Genomic DNA, 21593 nt, shown 5'->3' with positions numbered 1-21593 from the left:
TAAAACCCATCCCCTTTGCCCCGACTTTCGTTGGCAGAGGATTGGAGTCAACCATAGACTTTATTCTGTCTTCCAGTAATCTTGGTCATAGAGTGGTGGGGGTTACAAATATTAAATTGCCCATAAGTGACCATCTCCCCCAATGCCTTAAGGTAGCAGCTTTGTTCCCAGACCCATCTACGGTCGCGCCACCTTTAGGGGCAGTGGTTGATGTTGTCCTTGGGAAACAAAATGGGTACACACTTAATTGGAGCAAAGTAATCCCCGCAACCTTCTTTAAGGAACTCTGGGAAGGGTGTTCTAATAGTTTTATGATTTGTTTGGGCGACAACTCTAAGAATTACCAAATAATTGAGCATTTTTGTATAATAGCCACAAGTATAAAAAGTAGCCTAAGGGTGGAGGCGAAACGTAGGGGCAAAGGATCTAAAAATTGGTTTAATAATGCATGTACTAGGGCCCTGAAAAACTTAAAACAGGCAGTACATAGAAGCCCCAGGGATAAAGGCGAAATAAGAGTTTGCAGGTCTGCGTACAATCAGGCCCTGAAACTAAGGAAATCTGCGCTAAATAAGGAAGCATTAGACTCACTTTGCGAGGCCTCAAAAACAAAAAATCCCGCTGTATTCTGGAAGGTAATTAATACTCCTTTCCCCTATGAAACCCATACGGTGCAAATTGAGATCGCAATAAATGAAGATAATTGGGTAGATCATTTCTCTGATCTTTATAAGGCACAGGATGATACCCATGGTGGAGGTTTCCATATTAGACCGGATCCACATCCAAGTTCGAATTTGGTTGTGACACTGGAAGAGGTACTGCTTGCCTTGAGGGCAACTAAAGGTGGTAAGGCAGCTGGGCCCGATGGGATTCCTGCGGACCTATTTAAAGCAGACACTGAAATCTGGGGCCCAATGTTGGTTCAACTTTTTAATGCGGCTCTATCTGGGGGCTTAAAAGAATCTTGGTTTAAATCCATCATCGTCCCAATTTACAAGAAGGGGGATAGAAACAGCTGTGCCTGTTACAGGCCAATCTCCCTTCTTGATTCATCAATAAAAATTCTGGGACGTATAGTGCTGGCAAGACTCCAAAGCTGGGCGGAGGAAAATGAAATTATGAGCGACTTGCAATTTGGTTTTCAAAAAGGGATTGGCACAATTGAGCAAGGTTTAAATTTAATGTTACTGCAGCATAAATATATAAGGATAAAATCAGAACGCCTGTATCTTACTTTTGTAGATCTTTCATCTGCGTTCGACTGCGTATCACACACCAAATTGTGGGCAATAATGAAAGGATTGGGTGTGGATAACATTATAATCTGTTTTTTGAGGGATCTCTATAGAGGAGCCACAGCTTCTGTTCGCTACGGTAGGGGGGGGCGAATGCTCCAGACAATTCAGCGTGGGCCGGGGAGTGCGACAAGGTTGCGTCCTAGCACCTTTTTTATTTCTTCTTTATATTAATGGGCTTGAGCATCACCTGCTGCAGGAGTGCGGAGATATGCCCAGGGTGGGGAGGAGGGCAATCCCTGCACTCATGTACGCAGATGATGCCGTACTCATGGCGCGTACTCCCCGGGCTCTACAAAAACTAGTAGTTAGCTTTGAGAATTTTATGCTGAATTTAGACTTACGAGTAAACTGTAGCAAAACTTTTACTATGAACTGTGGCCCTAAACTAGGTAAACCCATGAAGCGGATGTTTTTAAACAATGTGCCGTTAGATAATACCCCAACCTTTTCTTATTTGGGTATTTTATTCCATGAGCTAGGCTCTTGGACAAGTGCCATTAAGGCTAGAACCCTTTTATTTATGAAAACGATCATGGCTTTAAACAATTTTGTCAGAAAACTGGGCACGAAGCCGATAAAAGAAATGTTAACTATATATAGAGCAACATGTATATCTGTTGCCACCTATGGTTCAGGCTTGTGGGGGTATGCAAATGTTGATCCAATCCAGGTGGTGGAAAATAAATTTCTGAGGGAAGTCCTTGCTGTCCCACAATGTGCAGCAACTTTCAACTGTCATGCAGAACTGGGCCAACCTTACATAACAGACATTATTAAAATTCAACCTATCCTACTGTGGCACAGGGTATGGACCACAAATGAATGTGTTATGAATCGGGCCTTGTTACAGGACATCCTCAGTTTGGATCACGTGCATAGAGTGGAATGGTTGGGATATGTAAAGTGTTTCTTGTCTGAGATCGGATGCTACTCTTACTATTTGGATCCATCTTCATTGGGTAGCATTCCTAGGAAGACACTAAAAACCCTCTGCCTGGACCATCTTGAGGCTAAGAGGAAGAGAACTGAAACCTTGAAACAATCGGTACATTCCCATCTTCCTACTCTGTGAGATTAACTCTGTACAGCCATATTTATCCCTGCCCATGTCAAACTACGATCGCTTTCTTTTAACTCGTTTTAGATTTTGTATGTTTTTTAGACTGGTGTCCTTCCCTAGTATGAACTCATGGAATCGTATGTTGCCCACTTGTCCATGTGATGGGTCGTCAATTCAATCAGATATCCACATTTTATTTTTCTGCAGACTCTATGGTGCCTATCGCAGAAAAATTATCATCCCTTTTTTAAAAGAAATGAATTTAACCAGATGCCGCCCAGCTTTTTTAGAGTTACAGAGATTGGATATGGTTTTAACTGTAACTGTGGTTTTAAATTTTCTAAAGAGTGTTTTTAAATCACGAAAACAAATGATAACTGAAATGGCTTAAATTTTACTTCATTGTGTAACTGTCTATTTGATCCCCCTCCTTGCACTAATAATTATGAGCTGTATTCGTTGTAATTAATGTAATTTGTTTGTATGTTTGTTACTTTTATGGTTATATGTTTTAACCGAATAAAGGTCTTTGAACTGAACTGAACTGAGTGAATTGAGTTTCGATTTTGCATTAATTTTTTATTTGATGTACATAGAACTATTTTGTTCATATACTAATTGTGGCGGTTATGTTTTGTCAACACTTTCTACAATTTTTGTAAAAACTTGTAGCGTTTCACTTGAGAAAGAGGTTAATATGAAATGAATTGCTCTTTCCAATGAAATAAATATTATTGATTATTCAGGACATAGATTGACCAGTAGCTTTTTTGTCCGTTCAAGCTGTTTTGAATAGCTATCATTACTGGCATCTCTGGTTGTTTGGATGAGGTGCTCCGAAGCCTTTTGTTTGTTAACAGTGGGCTCAGAGCCACCCAATTGTTTTCCGTTGGTTGGCTTCTTTGTCACGCACTCACATTTGCTTCCTTATTTGATGGCCTGTGTGAGATTTACGACCCGGCGAATACGTGTGGATCCACTACATCGTCCTTACAATGCTTTTTGTGTAGCCGCTGTGCTGCTGTCTTGCCGTATGGTTCTCTGCCCTCCATACTCGGTACTGCTGTCTCCCCTGTGCTTTGGTGCTACCCCCTTCCTGTCTTGCCGAAAGCATCTGTGTGTTCCCCCACCCGGACTCCTGGTTTCTCTGCCTGATTGCGTGCTTCTCTGCCCCTCCTATGTAGTTTGTCCCCCACGTTGCTTCCCCATCTCCGTATTGCCCTGTCTTGCTGTGATTCTGTGCTCCCCCATGTAGCACTGTATGCTTCTGTCTCTGCTGTGATGCTTCCGTTTCCCGCGTAGCTTCCCTACTCTCTATACCCCCTTTTTGCTTCCCCACACCTCCCCCGGCTCTTTGTTTCTTTCTAGTCACCAATCCAACTAGCAAAGGTAAACAAAAAAAAGGCACCAGTGTAATTTTGTAGTCACACATGCATGGTGCATGCCTACATAAAAATTACGCAGCAGTCCGCATCAAACGAGTTTAAAAATATTTTTTTAGCCATGCTTCAGCAGCATTAGGAAAGCTGTGCAGCATGGATAAAGCTAATTGGCAAAGCCAATAGGTCCAAAAGCGACACTGATTGGCTTTGAAAAGTTTTGAAATAAACCTTGCTTGCGGGCTAAGCCACAACAGAGCTGTCTAATTTTTGCTTGTGAATGAGCCAGTGTGGTAGTTTAGAAACCAACTCAAACACAAGATAGACTGAGTGCTGAAACCTTTAAAACACTCATCCCCAGTCAAGAAATGTGGGTTTAAGCCATCGTTCTTTTGCTCACTATGCCACCCCAGTTTGGACCCAGCCATATGCAACTCACTCAGGACCCTGCTCCTCATGGGAAAAGGGCCAAGGGAATACCCAGACGAGGGTCCCATGCTTACTGTGCCAACGGATTCAAGCTAGCCTGGCTGATGAGGGGTGATACCCTGAAACCGGTCCCAGGATGCTAGTTTCCGGTCCAGGGATGACCTGGCCTGGCAGTACGGGCTGGACTGCTCCGTTAAGGAGCAGGGTTAAGACCGATCTGCATATGGGGTGGCATAGTGAGCATAAGAACGATGGATTAAACCAGTCCCTTGACTGGGGGTGAGTGGTTGAAAATTGTCAGCACTCCATCCCCTCATTCTGTTGTGTTTGCTAGTTTAGAACCAATGGCAAAACAACTTTGCATACTTGACACACGATCACCTGGGGCTGATACAATTCTAGTTCCACAAATCATAAGACATGGATCTTGCAGGCGTTCTTTGCTCTGTGCACTGGTCAGTGTTCGTCACTCTAGATTGTGACCCAAGCAATGACCTTAAAATACCCCAACAATTTACAAGAACTGCAATCAGGAAGAGCTGTACAAAGTTGGTTCAGGACCTGCAATCTTGGTGAGGTGGCTCAAGTACACACATTAGACCATGAACATTACGAGTGAAAAGAAAAACAGGTTACCTGTATTGATGTATTCCCTCCTTCCAGCAGTGCAATGGCCAGCAGAATGCTCTCGTGAAAAACTCGGTCACTAGTGGCGTTCATAATCAGGTCGATGACCAGGTCGGAGGCACCTTCCTTATCCAGGTGACACTGGACATCCGCTAGGGTCATTTCACTGCGGGACAGTGAGGTGGAGCCAGAGCCTCCGCCTACAATACAAAGACAATGAGAGTTCTTAGCCAAGGGAAAGGACGGATTCTGTATTGGCAAAGCTGCACTCGGGTCTTTGCAGAACCAAATACTGTCCCCATCAGAAGAAGCCCTTGTCACGTGCTTGCAGTGCACAGCACCGAAGGACGGCGATCCGCCTCAAATGGTACATTGAGTATTGAAACAATAGCCATGTCCCCAGAAGTTCCCAATCAAACTGTCCTCAGAAACGAGCATGCAGGGCGCTGAATGGGAAGGGTGCAGATGTGTATGGAATGAGCAAGAGGGCTTGACCTTTTCTGCACAGCAGATGAAAGACCAAGCTAGGTGTGCACTTGTTTTCACCTGCTTGAGAAATACATTAACCATGAACCCAGTTGCCAACGGCTAGCGAAAGCGCATGCACGATTTAGATCTGGTCCCATGACATTTAACCCCAAAAGATGCGGCAAAGAGTGGAGGTGCAAATGAAGCTGTGCTGGTTCCAGTTCTGTACACACAGACAATGCAGCAGCTCAGAAGCAGCAGCTGGCAGACTACTGTGCGTGTAAGCAAAGTGAAGATGCAGCCTGCTGCACGTCCCTTCGCATAAGTAAGAGTGTCTGAGGTGACATGCACTGTATATAAATGGGCCTCAGGTACACAATCTGACAGTGCGGGGTGGTGAACGTGCTATAGTTGGTTCCAACTCTCCTTTGAGACTGAAGCAGGCTCAAGGTTTAAGACTCAAGGTTGAAGGGCATCGGCCAATTCATGCAAGGTGTTTGGCCAGGTATTGACGTGCAACGTTTCTGCAGTGAAACAGTAGGGGGTGCAGCACAGCCAGAGCAGGTGGGTGGCTAGGGTGGCCCAGGCCGCATAAGCCTGCTGGCGCTGCAGCTGGGTAAGTGAACCCCGGCACACCCGTGTGAGCGGTGGTGGTCTGCCAGAGCTAGATGGGAGCAGCGAACGGCTAACAGCTCCGGAGTAAGTGGATAGACAGAGCCATCCCTGGTGTCTGCAAATAACTATTGAGTGTTAAACAAGTTACAAAGGAGGAGCACTGGCAAAACCAAAGAACCTGCACAAGCAAATCGATAAACTCGCGACCAGCAGCGCACATGGCCTGTGACGTCAACCGCTTCCGGTGCACCTCACCCTACGTATTTAATAAGCGTTTGTTATTTTCACAATGGACTGGCACTTAGCTGAAAGCATAACATTTTAAAATAGAAGCTCAACATGGTAGCCTACCTCCAGGGCCTGCCTTGTGGGGTCCTCCAGGAGACAGCGGGCCATTGCTGAAGCTCGTCAGGCTCTCTCTCCGTCCTGGCGGTCTGATGTTCCCATGGTATCGGTTCACCAAAATCTGCCGGAGCGCCTCACCCTTCAAGCAAAAACGGGAAAGAATGAATACCTCCAAAATGCAAGACCCGGGGAGGGAAGAAGCCTTCATTGCAGTCACTCAATTCGCCTTTGGGACAAGAGTCCTATCAGGAGAAGGGGAAAGCCTCTGTAGTTCTACTCCTGAGAGGCAGGATGATAGTAATACAACAATAGTAAAAATTAAAGCATTATCAAAGCTCGACCAACCGTGCTGTAGTAAGCCTGGACAACTATACTATGTTTATCGACTAACTTATTAGCCAGTCTTGTCCCAAAATTCTCTTACCAACATATCAAGTCTCAATTTCAGCTTTAATCCACACTCGAAATTCACCCGTAATCAATACTAAGGGTAGAAGCGCACTGACCTTTCACAATAACACTACTAGTTTTTCATGCACACCATTTTACTTCTACCCCCTTCATCAGTAGTTTGTAGTCCCCCGTTGCCTCCGAGTAAGCGCAGCTCCTTAAAGCATCCACCTGTAGCTATGGACGCGCCAGGGACCCTGCTTCCAAGGGCATAGGACAAGTGCCACTGAAGAGAAGGATAGCTTCTCAAACTTACCAGGTGAGAAAACGTTAAAAGAAACATCTATGAAAACTAGCATATCCTGTATTATTTAGTAATCGCCCTTGGAACAATCTAACAAGTAAGTATAATCACAGGCGGGGCATCCATAGGGCGGAGGAGCAGGAAAGGAAAAATCGACAACTTATTTCACCTGCATTTTTTGTGCCATGGAATAGCTGAGCATTGGCACCCACATGGGCAATCAGTACTAAGGACTTCATCTTCTTTTTGAGAATGAACTCACTGGCCAGCACCTTCATAGGTCACCCGCACATTGATTAACCGGAGTCAGGTGTAAAGAATTACATTTACAAGACAAATAACGAACATAGCCATCCGTGCCACCTTCATTTCCAAAATAACTTTAAAGCTTATAGAGACAACTAAGGTGATTGAGGCTTTCTCACGGAAGTAAAATTGGTGATAATGGCTCTGAATTCAGAAATGGCATCTTGAGGTACAAACTACGGGAATAGGCGAGGGGATGGTTGCAGCTTGCATATGAATGAATGAATGAATGATGTGAGTCTTATCGTGCGCAAACTTAGCCCAATGGGCGTCAAGGCGCCTAAAACAAATAATGCAGCTAGCATATCAACACAACAGTCCATCATTGATAGGCTTTGATGAAATACCACGTCTTCAGGGCTTTTTTAAACAAATCAATTGAGGAAAGCAATTTAACCTCAATTGGAAGGGAGTTCCAAAGCTTAGGAGCCACTACAGAAAAGGCCCTTGCTCCCCATGTAGCTAGCCGTATACGCGGCACTACCAATTGAGATAGGCCAGCAGATCAAAGGGGTCTGGATGGAAGATAGTGAAAGAGCAGAGACCCAAGTGAATCATCAGGGCCTGCCCTAAGAGCTCTATACGTAAGACATAAAATCTTAAAGGAGACTCTGTACTGGACAGGGAGCCAGTGAAGGTCTCTCCTGGCAGCCGTGGCAGAAGATGCCAAGGGAAGGGCCAACACAAAGCGCGCTGCCGCGTTCTGCACTATTTGCAGTCGATGAATAAGACTCTTGTTGGATTCAGCATACAAGGAATTGCAATAATCAAGCCTTGAGCCAACAAGAGCGACTGCAATCTGCTTGCGAGCCTGGAGGGAGAGATAGTTACGGATCCTATTAATGATCCTAATCACACCCCAACAGGTGGCCACCGTCCTATTTACTTGGAGCTTCATGGAGAGTGAGGTGTCGAAAACCACACCGAGATTTCTGGCTGATTGGGAGGGTGTGGGGCAGATACCAAGAGATAAAGGCCACCACTCACTCGACCAAGCATCTTGGTCCTTCCCAAAAACCAAGACCTCTGTCTTATCGCCATTTAGCTTTAGGGAGTTGATGATCATCCAATCTGCTACATGCTGCATGCATGACCTAAAGCTAATGGCAGAAGCATGAACAGAGGAATGAGCCAGAGACACCATGACCTGGGTGTCATCGGCGTAGGATACCACCTCCATCCCCTGCGATCTCACTAGTCTAGCAAGGGGGGCCACATAGATATTAAACAGGGTCGGACTAAGGGCCGACCCCTGTGGCACCCCACACTGCAATGACTTGGCAGGGGAGAGGAAGTCTCCAAGCTTTACTCTCTGTTCTCTACCAGTGAGAAAGGAGTTAAGAAGATTCAGAGCCGGCCCAGTAACCCCTGCCTCCCTAAGCCGAGATGTTAAAATGGCGGGAGACAGGGTGTCGAACGCGGCTGTGAGATCTAATAGGACGAGTATAGTGGTTTGGCCACTGTCCACTTTGCGACGGATGTTATCTACAACAACAGTGAGAGCGGACTCAGTACTATGAGATTTTCTGAATCCGTGCTGTGTGTTATCCAAATACTCACTGGTCTCAAGAAAAGTGGAGAGATGAAGGTTGAGGTGTGCCTCCAGTATTTTCGCGGGCGCCGGGAGCAGAGAGATGGGCCTAAAGTTTTTAAGAATGCCAGGGTCAAGAGATGGTTTCTTTAAAAAAGGCCTCACAATCGCCTTCTTCCAGACAGATGGAAAAGAACCCTGGGTAATAGCCTTATTCATAACTTCTAGCATGGGAGGGAGAATGGTGTTTCTACACTCCTTCAGTATTTTTAACGGTAGAGGATCCGTGGGGGATGAGGATTTAGTCCTATCGAGTAGGAGGTTCAATCCTTCCAAAGATAGTAAAGGAAATTGCCCAAATAGTTTAGAAGGGCATTCACCCACGGAATCTAGGTTAGCAATAACAGAGGGAGTATCCCTATCCAAGGAATGACTTAGTACTTCCAAAGCAGTATGGATGTCCAGAATTTTGCTATGAAAGAAGTCAGAAATGTTGTTGCAGAGATCCTGAGAGCTGATCACGGGATCAGGGAGTTGAAGAGAGCATAGTGAGTCAGCAATTTTGAAGAGTTCCCTAGATGAAGTTAGGGAACCTGTAAGATTGGTAAAATATTCCTGCTTCTCCACTATAACTCTCTGTTTGTAGTCTCGTAAGTCAGACTTAAGGATCTCTCGATCTTTTGGATTCCAGGATTTCCTCCATCTTCTCTCGCTGCTCCTGCAGCCCTGCCTTAAAAGTCTCAGATGTTCAGAAAACCAGGGTGCGGTAGGTTTCTGCCTGGCTACATATCTAAGGGAGGCGGGGGCAAGCTCTTCCACAGCATTAGTAATGGAATCAGTAAATTTTTGGGCTGCCTCCTCCACACCCTTCAGGGAAAGGAATTCCGATGTCCGAATGTGGGGAGCAACAGTATCATCAGTAATGTTTCTAAAATTTCTCCTCAGGATAAATGAAGAGGCCACAGAGTTGGCTGAAAGGGGGGCAGAAAGAATAAGTTCAAATGGCACAGCAAAATGATCTGTCCAGACCAAAGGTAGAGGCGAGCAAACAGTTAGCCTGGAATCGCTCGAAAATATCCCATCCAGAGTATGGCCAGCATTGTGGGTTGGGCTGCTCACCAACTGGGCAAGATCAAAGGCTCCGAGTGATTCAATTAATGTCAGAGTATCCTTGGAGCTAATGTCATCCAGATGAAAATTAAAATCACCCAGTATTGAAAGATGGGATTTTCCAAAATAGGGTTCTAGGATTTCAAGTAAATGTAAAGAAAAGTTCGCCCTCTGGCCGGGTGGCCTATATATAAGTATCCCAGTAAAAGAGACAGATGGAGCACACAATATGCTAAAATAGAGTGCCTCAAAGCAATCTCCTGGCCTTGATAGCGGTGTAATGGTGCAAGAAAAAGATGATTTAACAAGCATATACAATGCAACAGGTCTCGCATTTACGCGAGTTTGAGCTATTGGCATTGTAAATGACAATACCTTTTATTTATGCTTTGGAAAATAAAAAGCATTGTCATTTACAATGCCAATACCTTAAACTCGCAGTAAATGCAAGACCGATTGCATTGCAAATGCTTGTGAACAGCAATGGATAGCCAGAGCGAGGAGTGGCACGCAAAAGAAACCCTAAACATGCCGCCTAGAAAAGCAAGAGCGAGGCCTGACACGCAAATCGGATTTCTGGGCGGGAGAAAGGAGGCGTGAAGGGGCGGAAAAACAACGGAGAGGGCTGCGGATTCTGGACACAGGGAGGAACAGGACGAGAGGAGTATAACAGACCCGGTGAGGGGGGGCGTCGGGGCACATTGACGGTGCCCTCCCCCAGTGATGGAAGCCCTGCGTGTGCCCGGTGAGTGGGGTTGGGAGGGTGTGTGTGTGCGCGTTTGTGTGTGTATGTAAGCCCTGCGTGTTCGGGGGGTGCGGGGGGGGGAAAGGGGGGTGAGTGTGTGCGCGTGGCAATGTGTGTGCGCATGCGTGAGTGTGGCTGCGTGTGTATATGTGGGTCTGTGTGCCTGCGTGGGTGTATGTGTGTGCGCATGCGTGAGTGTGGCTGTGTGTGCGTGCGGGCGAGAGCCTGTCTTGCTGTGAATTTGAGGCAGGGGCTGGGCGTGCGCGCCCACGAGGTTAAGTCAACGCTCATGCCCGGCCCCTGTCTCAGATTCCCAGGAGACGGACGGCTATAGTTGTCGAGCTGGACTCCAGCATGCTTCGTATGCTTTCGAGCTCGACCTAAAAAGATCAGTATGAGATCATGACATACTTATGGATTCCTGTAAGGGAGCAAAGGTAGTAATTTCAACGTATGTGTTATTGCATTATCACACCCTCCGGTACCAAGGCTAAGGTCTATGCTACACCAGTTAAACTAACGTACCCTCTGGGGGAGAAATCTCATTTATTGTCTCAATATTGGATGCGGTTTCATACAACCCAAAATGCTTATTTTCATAAGAAAACACACAAACCTGTTTCATAGATGTGTCTAATATATAGATTAAGGGGCATGCCACTGCCACATGGCAGACCCCTGCATAAAGGCGGGACCTGAACTGGGCGCCAGGGACCAACGACAACTGCTGTGGCAATTATTACATTTCAGTGCAAGCAATGTCAAATCTAGGCTGCCCTCCTGATTGGAGGGCGAGGCTGCAGGGTCGACAGGACAGCGTTGCAGAGGTGCCAGGTAACGCATGTTACACCAGACAAACATAACATTCACACACAACATACACCATATATGCACACAACATAGATACCCAACACACATACCACGTGTGCACATGCACCAGATGCACAACCTCTGCAAAGCCTGTAAGAAACCCAAAATAAGCCGTACATACGCCAGTATGCTGTTGACACACACAAACCAAAAGCACATGCCTCCCAAACACCACCAGACATGCAACCATACCTATTCATACATCACATATCCAGAACCTATGTTGACACCCTTCTACTCAACTCCCCTACACTCACTGTAGATGCACAGCACAAGCCTACTTCCATGCCACGTAGATGAGGGACTCTCCAAGTCAGGTGTGGGGAAGACTAAGGACAAAGAAACCCAACCATATCCTCACATTTGCCCATCAGACTCATTTCCCTTTCACAATAACTCATCCACGACTCTCTGCATTGGATTTTGAGAAACATAGTTTCAGGCTATATTTATTTGCAAAACACTTTATAAATCACCAATCATTTTTGCAGCCATTACACAGCATATGAATGCATACATGACTTATTTTACAGATACTAGATATCGATCCACTTCACTGAAATTGGTCAGTCAAGGTGGCCCTTCAGAATCAATAAAGTGGTTGGGGGCCCATGCTGCAATCCGTAGGCCTCTTTCATCTTTTCAAAGTAAAAACTCACCAACTCCCCAGTCCAAGGGGAGCTTGGCCAACTTGTAAACTCAGCCACTAGTTATAAAAACCATGCGAGAGAAACCCCTAAATATGACCCCCTTCCCCAAGGCATCTTTTTAGGGTTTGGGCCTGGGCAACCACACAATCACTTGGTCCCCTGGCAGGCCCGATCTCCCCAACATTCCCAAGGCACTGTGATGAAGTACCTGGAAAACGCCTAGGAAAAGTCACTTTAGCACTCCCCCTCAAAACCTCCCTGACTGCCACTGTACCACTGACCCTGCTTGGGGTAGAACTGACTCCAGAGTTTATCTGACTTTGACTGTCTGATGCCAATGCGTCTACTTGCTTTTTCGCCAACCACGAGTCTACCCCATAAAATACGACAATATACATAAAGGATACAGAGAACTTTGTACAAAATATAACAGCACAATTTTCGCCAAAAGATTCACCCCTGCCAATCATAGCTACAGGTGAAGGGGGTGAGGACAGCATCAAAATAAAGTAATCGCAGAAGGGGAGGTGACGCGTATCTGGAGCCAGTTGCAGGGGGTAGCAAGCAGGAGGGAAAGAGAAGCCAACGCCCTCGAACGTCCAGCTGAAATTCTCGTTATACCTGATGTGCAGAGTCTCCATGAATGACGTGTGGCTCCTGTGTATGTGGATGCATCTGTATATCACGCGTGCTTTTCTCTGTGCAAATATGGTTTATGTGGGGTTTTCTGTGGTGTATTGCCTATGAATAGTGTTTATGTGTGGGGGGATTCTTAGGTGTGTGTTTAGTGTGCCTATTTATGTGGTGCATCTTGGTTGTATACACGTCTGGGAGTAGACGTGTGGAATTCGTGTCAATATGTGTGGCAGTGTTTTGTGTGAGTAGCTGCGGTGTGGGGATGTGTGCCTGTGCATTTATAGTTTTGCTAGTGTATGTGCAGTGTGTGTATGGTTTGGGAGGTTGACAGAGTGTGTGTTGTACTTATGTAGCGAGGTATGTGTAGTTGTGCAGTGTGTCTATTTGAGCCATGGCATATTCTTTATGTAGTTGGTGCATGTTCAATGTGTGCGCTTAGTGAGTGCCAAGAGTGTGTTTTTGTGCGTTCAGATACGGTGTAGCTGCGTATGTGGTAGAGCTCAGACGGGATTGGTTATAAAAAAAATAACGAGACCAACAAAATGAGATGAAGAGAAGGGATTGGGGTGCGGCCTGTAAGCGATGGGCAGGTAATGTGTCTTGTCAGAGATCTACACATGGGGACTGAAGAAACAGTGTGACGGGACATAGGCAGGCGCAGGGGTGATGGACCGACAGTAGACCAGGCAGGAAGCGATGGACAGATCTCGTGTCGTGGTATTAGAACAGGAAGAGCGAGACGGTGTATCAGGGACGCAGGCTGTGGGTTGTATCAGGGACGCAGGCTGTGGGTTTTAGATAGAGGGACTGTCCGAACAGGCATGGGGTGAGTGATGGGCAGAACGCGTCAGGATAGGCAGACAGATGGTTTACACAGGGGATGTTGGTGACGGGCAGAGGTGTCAGGACAAACAGGATGCTGATGACAAGCAAGCACTATGACTCGGTTGACAGATAGATGAGTAATGAACAGACTGAGTGGAGGGACAGATAGTGTGTGAGGAAAGAGGGGTGCGTGATGGGTAGACAGTCATCGGGGCACACACACGGAAGGACGGAGATGACCAATCTAATGACTTTTGGACAGACCGTGTCAGGGCAGAAGGCGCTCTGAACAGGCAGAGAGTCACCCCGGGCTCACGGAGTCCGCATTAACCCCTGTTCCCCCCTCTGCAGCCGCAGCTGTTGACTCTTTCTCTCGAGTGAGTTTCCTTTAGTTTTTGACACCCTGTTCCCTGTTGCCGGGATCCCAGGTGTGCTGTCTCTATCATCAGCGCTGCTCTTTACAGAACGCGGATAGAAAGTTAAATATCAACTGCTTAAAAACCTTCTTCGGTGACAGCCGGGACATTACTCAGGATGACAGCTTCACAGAAGGCCAGCGCAAAGAGACAGAGAAAAGGGACAAGACAGTGAGGCACTTATGTCTGACATTTAGCCTTCACTCGCAAACTGTGATATCAGCAATGCCAGTGATGACTCTCGAATATTACCAACGCGTGACTGAGAGCAGTGTCAGAAGATTAGAAGTTTGTTCATTAACAATGGTGATTGGCCCATGCTGTCGTTTTTGCTGGGGTGCACGACGCACCGTGCAGTTAAAATGATAGCGGACCAGAGAGGGAGCATTTCTTAAAGGAGTTCTGCCTCCTGATTGGCTGTTGAAATAAACCCGGAATAGAAGAGGAGCCGACGAGGGAATCGAAACCAGTGGTGCGCGCGCCCCAGAGGAGCAGGGGCAAGGGAGTGCGAAGACGCCGATATGAGGTAGGGGTTGTGTGTGTAAGGGGGGGCGTGGGTGTATGCTCAGCAGGGGTGTACGCTGGGGGGGGGGGGGGGGGGGACGGGGGGGGGGACACTATGTGTGTTGTGAAGAGCCTGCCGGAATCGGAGAGCGTGGTGCTGCGCGCCACCTGATCCGATTCCGACAGGCTGCTGCATGCGCGTGCCAGTCTCTTGTCCTCTCCTATTTAGTCCTTGAAAGCCGGATTGATTACAATAGTCTCGCTTTGCGACAGCAGGCCTTTGGCCTGCAATCGCAGAGCGAGCCCTAAAAAGGACAGCAATTCCTCCTCCTCTACGCAGTGGTCTGTCCTGCCTATGAAAGGAATAACCATCGGGAATGGCCAGGAGTAAATCGTGTCCAGAGGACTCCGAGGCCCAGGTCTCAGTGATAAAGACCCAGTCCGGCTGTCTTTCTTCCACGAAATCGTGGAAGGCGACATTATGCTTGATGAGCGATCGCGCAATAATTAAGAACCCAGTATTAGAAATCGAAATGGGGCGACACCCTAAACGTGGATGAGATCTGGAAGGACTAGGAACAGGGCAGCAGAAAGAGGTCCTACATATAAAACATCTCTTGGAGTGTCGGATTCCCTCAGGGGAAAAACGGTAAGAGCACCGTTGCACTGATGGCCTAAGTGCCCTAAGTTCCAGCATGGAGTATTGCCTGGGTACCTTATAAGTTGGAGAAAGGGTACCAACCGTGTCCAGCCCGTCCTGCAGCACGTCCTCAGCGTGGACGGGCGCAGACGGGCTGAACTCAGGCGTCACTCCGGCGGAAATCCGGCGATCCCGCTGCGCGATGACGCTGCGCGTATGCATGGCTGCAATTTATGTTGGTCCAGCCTCCTAAACGAGGACTAGACCGCGAAGTGGCTCAGCCCTCAACCAATATGGCCAACGAGACAGGGGCGAGGGACCCGCGAAATGCGGTGCTTAACGGATTACCATGCAGGTGAGAGTGACAGCGTGCAGGTAAGCGTGGCCAACAGTTTTAAAATCATGGGAAAATACTCCAAACTAAATTAGTAACCTAAATACAAAACGGGAGTAATTAAAATCACAAAGCTGCACAAAGATAGAGCGCTGCAGGAGAAATGCGCCAAGCTGAAAGGGCACTCGCCTGGATTTGCCTGCAATTTATGCTGGTCCAGCCTCCTAAACGAGGACTAGACCGCGAAGTGGCTCAGCCCTCAACCAATATGGCCCCCAACGAGACAGTGGCGAGGGACCCGCGAAATGCGGTGCTTAACGGATTACCATGCAGGTGAGAGTGACAGCGTGCAGGTAAGCGTGGCCAACAGTTTTAAAATCATGGGAAAATACTCCAAACTAAATTAGTAACCTAAATACAAAACGGGAGTAATTAAAATCACAAAGCTGCACAAAGATAGAGCGCTGCAGGAGAAATGCGCCAAGCCTCCTAAACGAGGACTAGACCGCGAAGTGGCTCAGCCCTCAACCAATATGGCCCCCAACGAGACAGTGGCGAGGAACCCGCGAAATGCGGTGCTTAACGGATTACCATGCAGGTGAGAGTGACAGCGTGCAGGTAAGCATAGGGATTGGAAGATCAAGAGAGGACCAGGCTTGAACTCTTCTGGAGCTGCAGCCCGATTGGCCTGCCAGACACCTTCCTCATGAAGAGTACACACGGATTTAGACAAGAAAAGCCACAAAACAAGTCCTTATTTGGGGCTCACATCTTGATATTAAGATCAATAAATAATAGTTCGGTCAGCAAGAGCATCTTCATCTTTTACAGGTGCTATGTAAGTAGCAGGTCAGGCTCTCTCACTGTTTCACTGATACTAGCTGACTTCGGGGTCCAACTGCACTTCCAATGCTCCTGAGCATGTAAAGAACTAGCCTCTGGGATTAGGGGCCTATGAAACAAAAGAATAAAGTTACTTACCTTTGGTAATGCTTTTTCCGGTGGAAACTAACCACAGATTCCTCACATTAGAATTATCCCCAAGCACTGGACTGAATAAATAAAGATTCTGCTAGCAATTCTCCCGCCTCCCACTAGGTGGTACTGTGCAGCTCTGTGTTGACTCCACACCGCCCCAGAAGTAATGAAGTTGAGGAACAGAAAACCCACCCCTATGCAGATTATCTTCTTGCTTGTCTATTTCCGTGCCCTTGGTTGCCCAGCATTAACTGGTAGTTCCAGTGTGCAGATTTCTAACTTGGAACCTTTATAGATAATAAACAGAACGGGGAGGTGGGAGGAAGTAAGGAATCTGCAGTTAGGGTATTCACCTGAAACAGTTACCAAAGTTAAGTAACTTGTTCTGATGGATACTTCCACTACACATGATAGATACCAAAGCAGTACCTCTGAGGAGTGGAGTCAGACCAACAAGTTTTGCAGTAGGGCAAAGAGTTCTTGCCGCCCGACCTGGCTATCAAAGTAATAGTGCTTCCTGAATGCATGCAATGGAGACCATGTCATAGGCTGGCAGATGTCAAATACAAGCAGTACTTGAGCCAACTGAGTGGTTTCAGTCTTCGCCCTGTTGGAATGGGCTCTTCTGCACAGCCCCCCTTCTATGGACTAGAGAATCCCACAAACAGCTAGTCATTCACATGGTGTTCCTTGGTGCTGTCAGTGTAAAAGCTTACAGTCCTTTTGGGGTCCCGCTGGTGGAGCTTCATCTTCTGAAGAGTAAGGGGGAATAAACAATACAGTTAGGGTAATGGACTGTCCACCATGGAAGGGAGTCAACTTTAGGCAAGAAAGCCGCTGAATTCTCAGCATAAGTTTGTCTAGAAAAATGGTTGTGTAGATCTGTGCCAGGTGGTTTGCAACCAGGAAGAGGCCCTGACACTCCAACTAACTCCAGAGGCATAGAGCTAAGGCCCACACTTCGCCACATTAGTTGCAATATCACTTGGCCTTGTGCTCTCTGTGAGAACCTGCACCAACCTCCCTTTGTTGAACTGCAGGAAGGCCTTCGAGGCCAACCAAATTGCTAGTAAGTCCAGAAAGTTGATATGGAGTCACACATCCATCAGTGACCAGAGTCCTCTTATCTCCACCTCTCCCAGATGATATCCCCAAAAAAGCAGTGACATCCTCTACCAGAGTCAGGTCTGGGTGGGGAAGGAAGAGGGACCTGCCACTGGGCCAAGTGTAGAGTAACCACCACAGCAGATCATGTGCAGGCTCTTCAAATTTGAATGGGGTCCAATATTTCCTTGCTGCTGGGCCCATTAGAACTTAAGTTTCCATGGTAGAGCCCACTTATGCCACCTGGTGTAGGCAACAAGAAGGATGCATAAGGCTAAACGGTCAAGAAGACTCAGAGCTGCTCTCACTGAGATCCAGGAGCAAAGATGAAACATTTGGTCATAGCCCGAATGTCTTAGACTCAATGCAATGGAGGGGAGGGCCTGAACTGTACCATATCCAGGAAAGCTCCAATGAAAGGAAGCCTCCGTGAAGGAGTTTGTTTGGGTTCATAATAAATTATTCAAAATTGCATCTATGTCAGGAAGTTAGTCATCATCTGTATGTGGTGAACGTGCCTTCAGCATCCAGTCGTCAGGGTACAGGAAAACTGGTATCGCCAACCCACGATGATGGATAGTCTGGTCTATCCTGAATGACAAGTAATGTCCATGGGACGGCATGAGCTTGATTAGCATGAGCATTTTAAATGTGTCCTTTCGCAGAAAGGCATTTAGAGGTCAAAGGTCTAAGATGAGCCAAAGGACCCCATCCGTATTCAAAACAAGGCAATAGAAAGTGTATTAACTCTATCCAATTTCTGAGTCTGGAGCACTCTTGATGGCTCCTTTGGAAGGTAAAAGTCGCCCATTTTGAAACAGACTGGACGAGTGGTCCCCTCCGATTCTCTTTTATGTTGGTCAATTGTAGACTGAGCAGTAATAAAGGGTAGTGGTTAGCCAAGTTGAACGATCTAAAAACCTATCGGTCAGACTTGATGTATTGCCACCCTGTGAGAAAATGCTGGATACTTCCTCCCACAGGGTGGCTATGTGCCACTAGCAGGGAAGAGGACTGGGAGAATTGATGCCCTTATAGGCCTTCATCTCGTCTGCAGGACCCCTATCCCGGACCTCGAATGGAGTGGGTGAGATTGCAGCAGTGGCAGCTGCGGAGACTGGCGCTGCCTATACGCCAACACCTTAGCATAGCCTTTGAATTGCCTAAACTGGTGTGGAAACGGTTAGGCAGGGGCCAAGAGACCCAGGGAGCATGCCATAGCTACATTCCCCCCCCCCCCCAAGAGTTCCAAGGTAGAATATGCTTTTTCTCAGAATAGAGGTAAGCCATTGAAAGGCATTACCATGAGAGTGGCCTGTACGTCACTTGAGAAATCTGTGAAGCACATCCACCGCACTGGTGCCAACTGCCCTGCCCAGACAATAAGTAGTTATCCTGAAAGGTTTAAGCCAGTATGGTCCTAAGGTCTTCATAAATCACAGGCAAGATCTTGCTGGCCAGGTCACAGAAAGAATGTCATAAAGACCCAATGAGCAGACTTCATTTATCAGTTTCAATACTAGACTGGCTGAAGAGAACATGTGTTTCCTGAACACCTCAATCCTGTTAGACACTATATGCAAAAAAACTATTGATGGACGGAATGCTGAACAAAGCAAACATTCACCCCAGTCACAAGGATCTGGGTTAAATCCATCATTCTTTTGCTCTCCACACCACTCCAGTTTGGACCCAGCCATATGCAAATCAGTCTTGACCCTGTTCCTTGTGGAAATAGTCCAGCCCGAACTGCCAAGCCAGGTCCTCCCCAGACTAGAAACAAGCATCCTGGGACAGGTTGCAGGGCATCACCCTCCATCAGCCAAGCTAGCTTGAATCCAGTGGTGTCGTGAGCACGGGACCCACGTCTGGGCAAGCATATGCAAAAGAAACAATTGATGGACGGAATGCTGGACAATGCAAACATCAGGCGCCGATGTGTGGTGTCTGGTCACCTGCCTATTCAACAGTGGGCAAAAGCAGCTTTGACCACGTGTCCATTAAGGTGTACGTGAGAGCCTCCTTAAAAAGGTATCAAGGGTTTAGATGTAGCTGGCCCAGGCTGAAAGATTTCCATAAGGACTTTTCTCTTAATGCCTGATATTAAGACAGTAGATGGCAGTGGTAGGTCAATGACTTGAGCAGCCTGTCTGATTATAACAGCAAATGATGCACCCTCTTCCATACCAAAAGGAGAGTTCAACCCTGTAGAAAAGTAAGTATCAAGCTCAATGACCTCTTAAATCCATGTAAAAATTATCATAATGAGGGAGTAAAATATCCCAATCATCTCTGGGTGCAGGCTAGTTTTGCTCAGAATCTGAGCCAATAGGATAACTGAGCCTCTAGGGCATGTCCACCCTAATGAACAAGTTACTTATCCTTGGTAATACCTGATCTTGTAGAACATCTGTAAGGGACTCAGATGTGACTTCTGCACGTTTATAGTGAGCCTCTGCGAGTGCAGAAGGTTCGCCATGTTCTGAAGGTGGGTGAGATTGTCTGGGGCGAGCTCACCTTCAACGGGGGTGGGATTAGGTTTGTGGGAGCCATGTCCTTGGCCATGAAAGGACCAGTGGGGGGGGGGGGGGGCAGAGGGGGGTGTTGGGTTTGAATCTGCTGGCTGTGATCGCTGGGTGCAAATGGACACAGCTAGTAGCCTCTACTGTTGCCAAAGAAGAGCAAAAGCTAGAGTGTAGCAAGCGTGGGGCTAAAGTGAGTCCCAATGACAGGGTGGTTGTCCTACTGTCCATGAACCTCTTGAGCCCTGAGAAGCCCTTGTTGCAGAACAGAGGAGTGCTGTTAAAGGGTATGTCCATTAGACGGCACCGGGAATGGCGCCAATGACCGAACTCCAGTGAAGGTGGTGGATTTGCGAACAGTCTCGGTCCGGATCCAGGTAAAGGGCCCAACTGGCACCGAGAGTGAACTTGTTGGTGGAATTCTAGTCAGGGTAGGGGCGGCTCCTCCGATTGAGCGTCGTCCCATAAGCCACAGCTGAAAAATAAAATGGCAATAAAGTTTATTTATTAACATTTTATTTTTGAGCAACCAACCCGATATGAACTGAATGATAGGACAAAACCAGTGCTGCTGGGTGGCAGCAGCAGAGAGCTGTGACAGTGCGCATTAAAATATGCATGTCTCTCTGGCTGGTCGTCTAGGGAAAGCCAGCCAGGCATACACATTTTAAAGTTCACTAACCCAGCTCTCTTATACAGCTGGGTTAGAGAAAGCACAGTCCTCCAGTGCTCTTAGGAGCGCTGCGAGAGGCTGCACCCTCCAATCCCGACAAGTCTCTTGCCGAGACGCACCAGGATTGGCAAGTACAGCTTTCTGGTCACATGCTGGAGCATGCCAGGAGGTGAGAATAGCAGTGGGGGAGGACTTCTCGTCTCAAGGTAAGTGTTCTATAATTTTTTGGGGCGTCCCTCGCCGTGCCACCATTGTACGTGGCAGCCGCCACTGAGTCGGGACTCCTTCCGGATCCATGGGGTGCGAAGCACCCCAGAGAGGATAGGTTTGCCCAAAGATGAGGTGCATAGCTTTATAAAATTCCTTCAACTGGGCAGGAGTTTCTCTAGCTCCGGGAAATTCAGGCAAATACAGTATGGACCCAGGCTCAGGCAGGGAAGTGTGGGAGTGGGTCCTAGACTAGTGGCAACATTGCCGTGCCACATCCAATGATTTGGACTAGCACGTCAAAGTGGAAGAACGCTTTTTGTGCATCTTAGTACACCACAATCTGGAGCTCAACGATGATAGGTGGGAATGAATGAGCGCGGGCCTGGAACCTTCCACCTGACCGAGAGCTGGCCTGGAACCTTCCACCTGACCGAGAGCTGGAGCAGCACTAAGTGTCAAGCAACCAGGAGCTTTAATGCTAGTTCCCAGACTGCTTTTGGATTCATTGCACCGCAATCAGAGCTGGATTGGAGTCATGGTCCAGCTCCAGACACCATAAATACATCATATTGGGGGTGGGGTTAAGGAATCGGTCACAGACAACTGCCTGTAGCAGGCTCA

The 21593-nt window shown here is 47.4% G+C and overlaps 1 protein-coding gene across 1 annotated transcript in view; it reads right to left on the bottom strand.

Annotated features, from left to right (window-relative positions):
- ITPR1 (inositol 1,4,5-trisphosphate receptor type 1) overlaps positions 1-21593 on the bottom strand; it is a 1533308-nt gene that overhangs the window by 469259 nt on the left and 1042456 nt on the right. The window contains exons 38-39 of the mRNA XM_078661662.1: positions 6231-6363; positions 4806-4996 (exon numbers count right to left, since the gene is read on the bottom strand). Of these exons, the coding sequence (XP_078517788.1) occupies positions 4806-4996; positions 6231-6363 (324 nt within the window). The remainder of the gene's footprint in view (positions 1-4805; positions 4997-6230; positions 6364-21593) is intronic.

This window comes from Lissotriton helveticus, chromosome 9 (genome assembly GCF_964261635.1).
Source record: "Lissotriton helveticus chromosome 9, aLisHel1.1, whole genome shotgun sequence".
NCBI lineage: Eukaryota > Metazoa > Chordata > Amphibia > Caudata > Salamandridae > Lissotriton > Lissotriton helveticus.
Note: the sequence above shows the minus strand (reverse complement) of the source record. Positions and strands in the feature narration are given on the sequence as shown.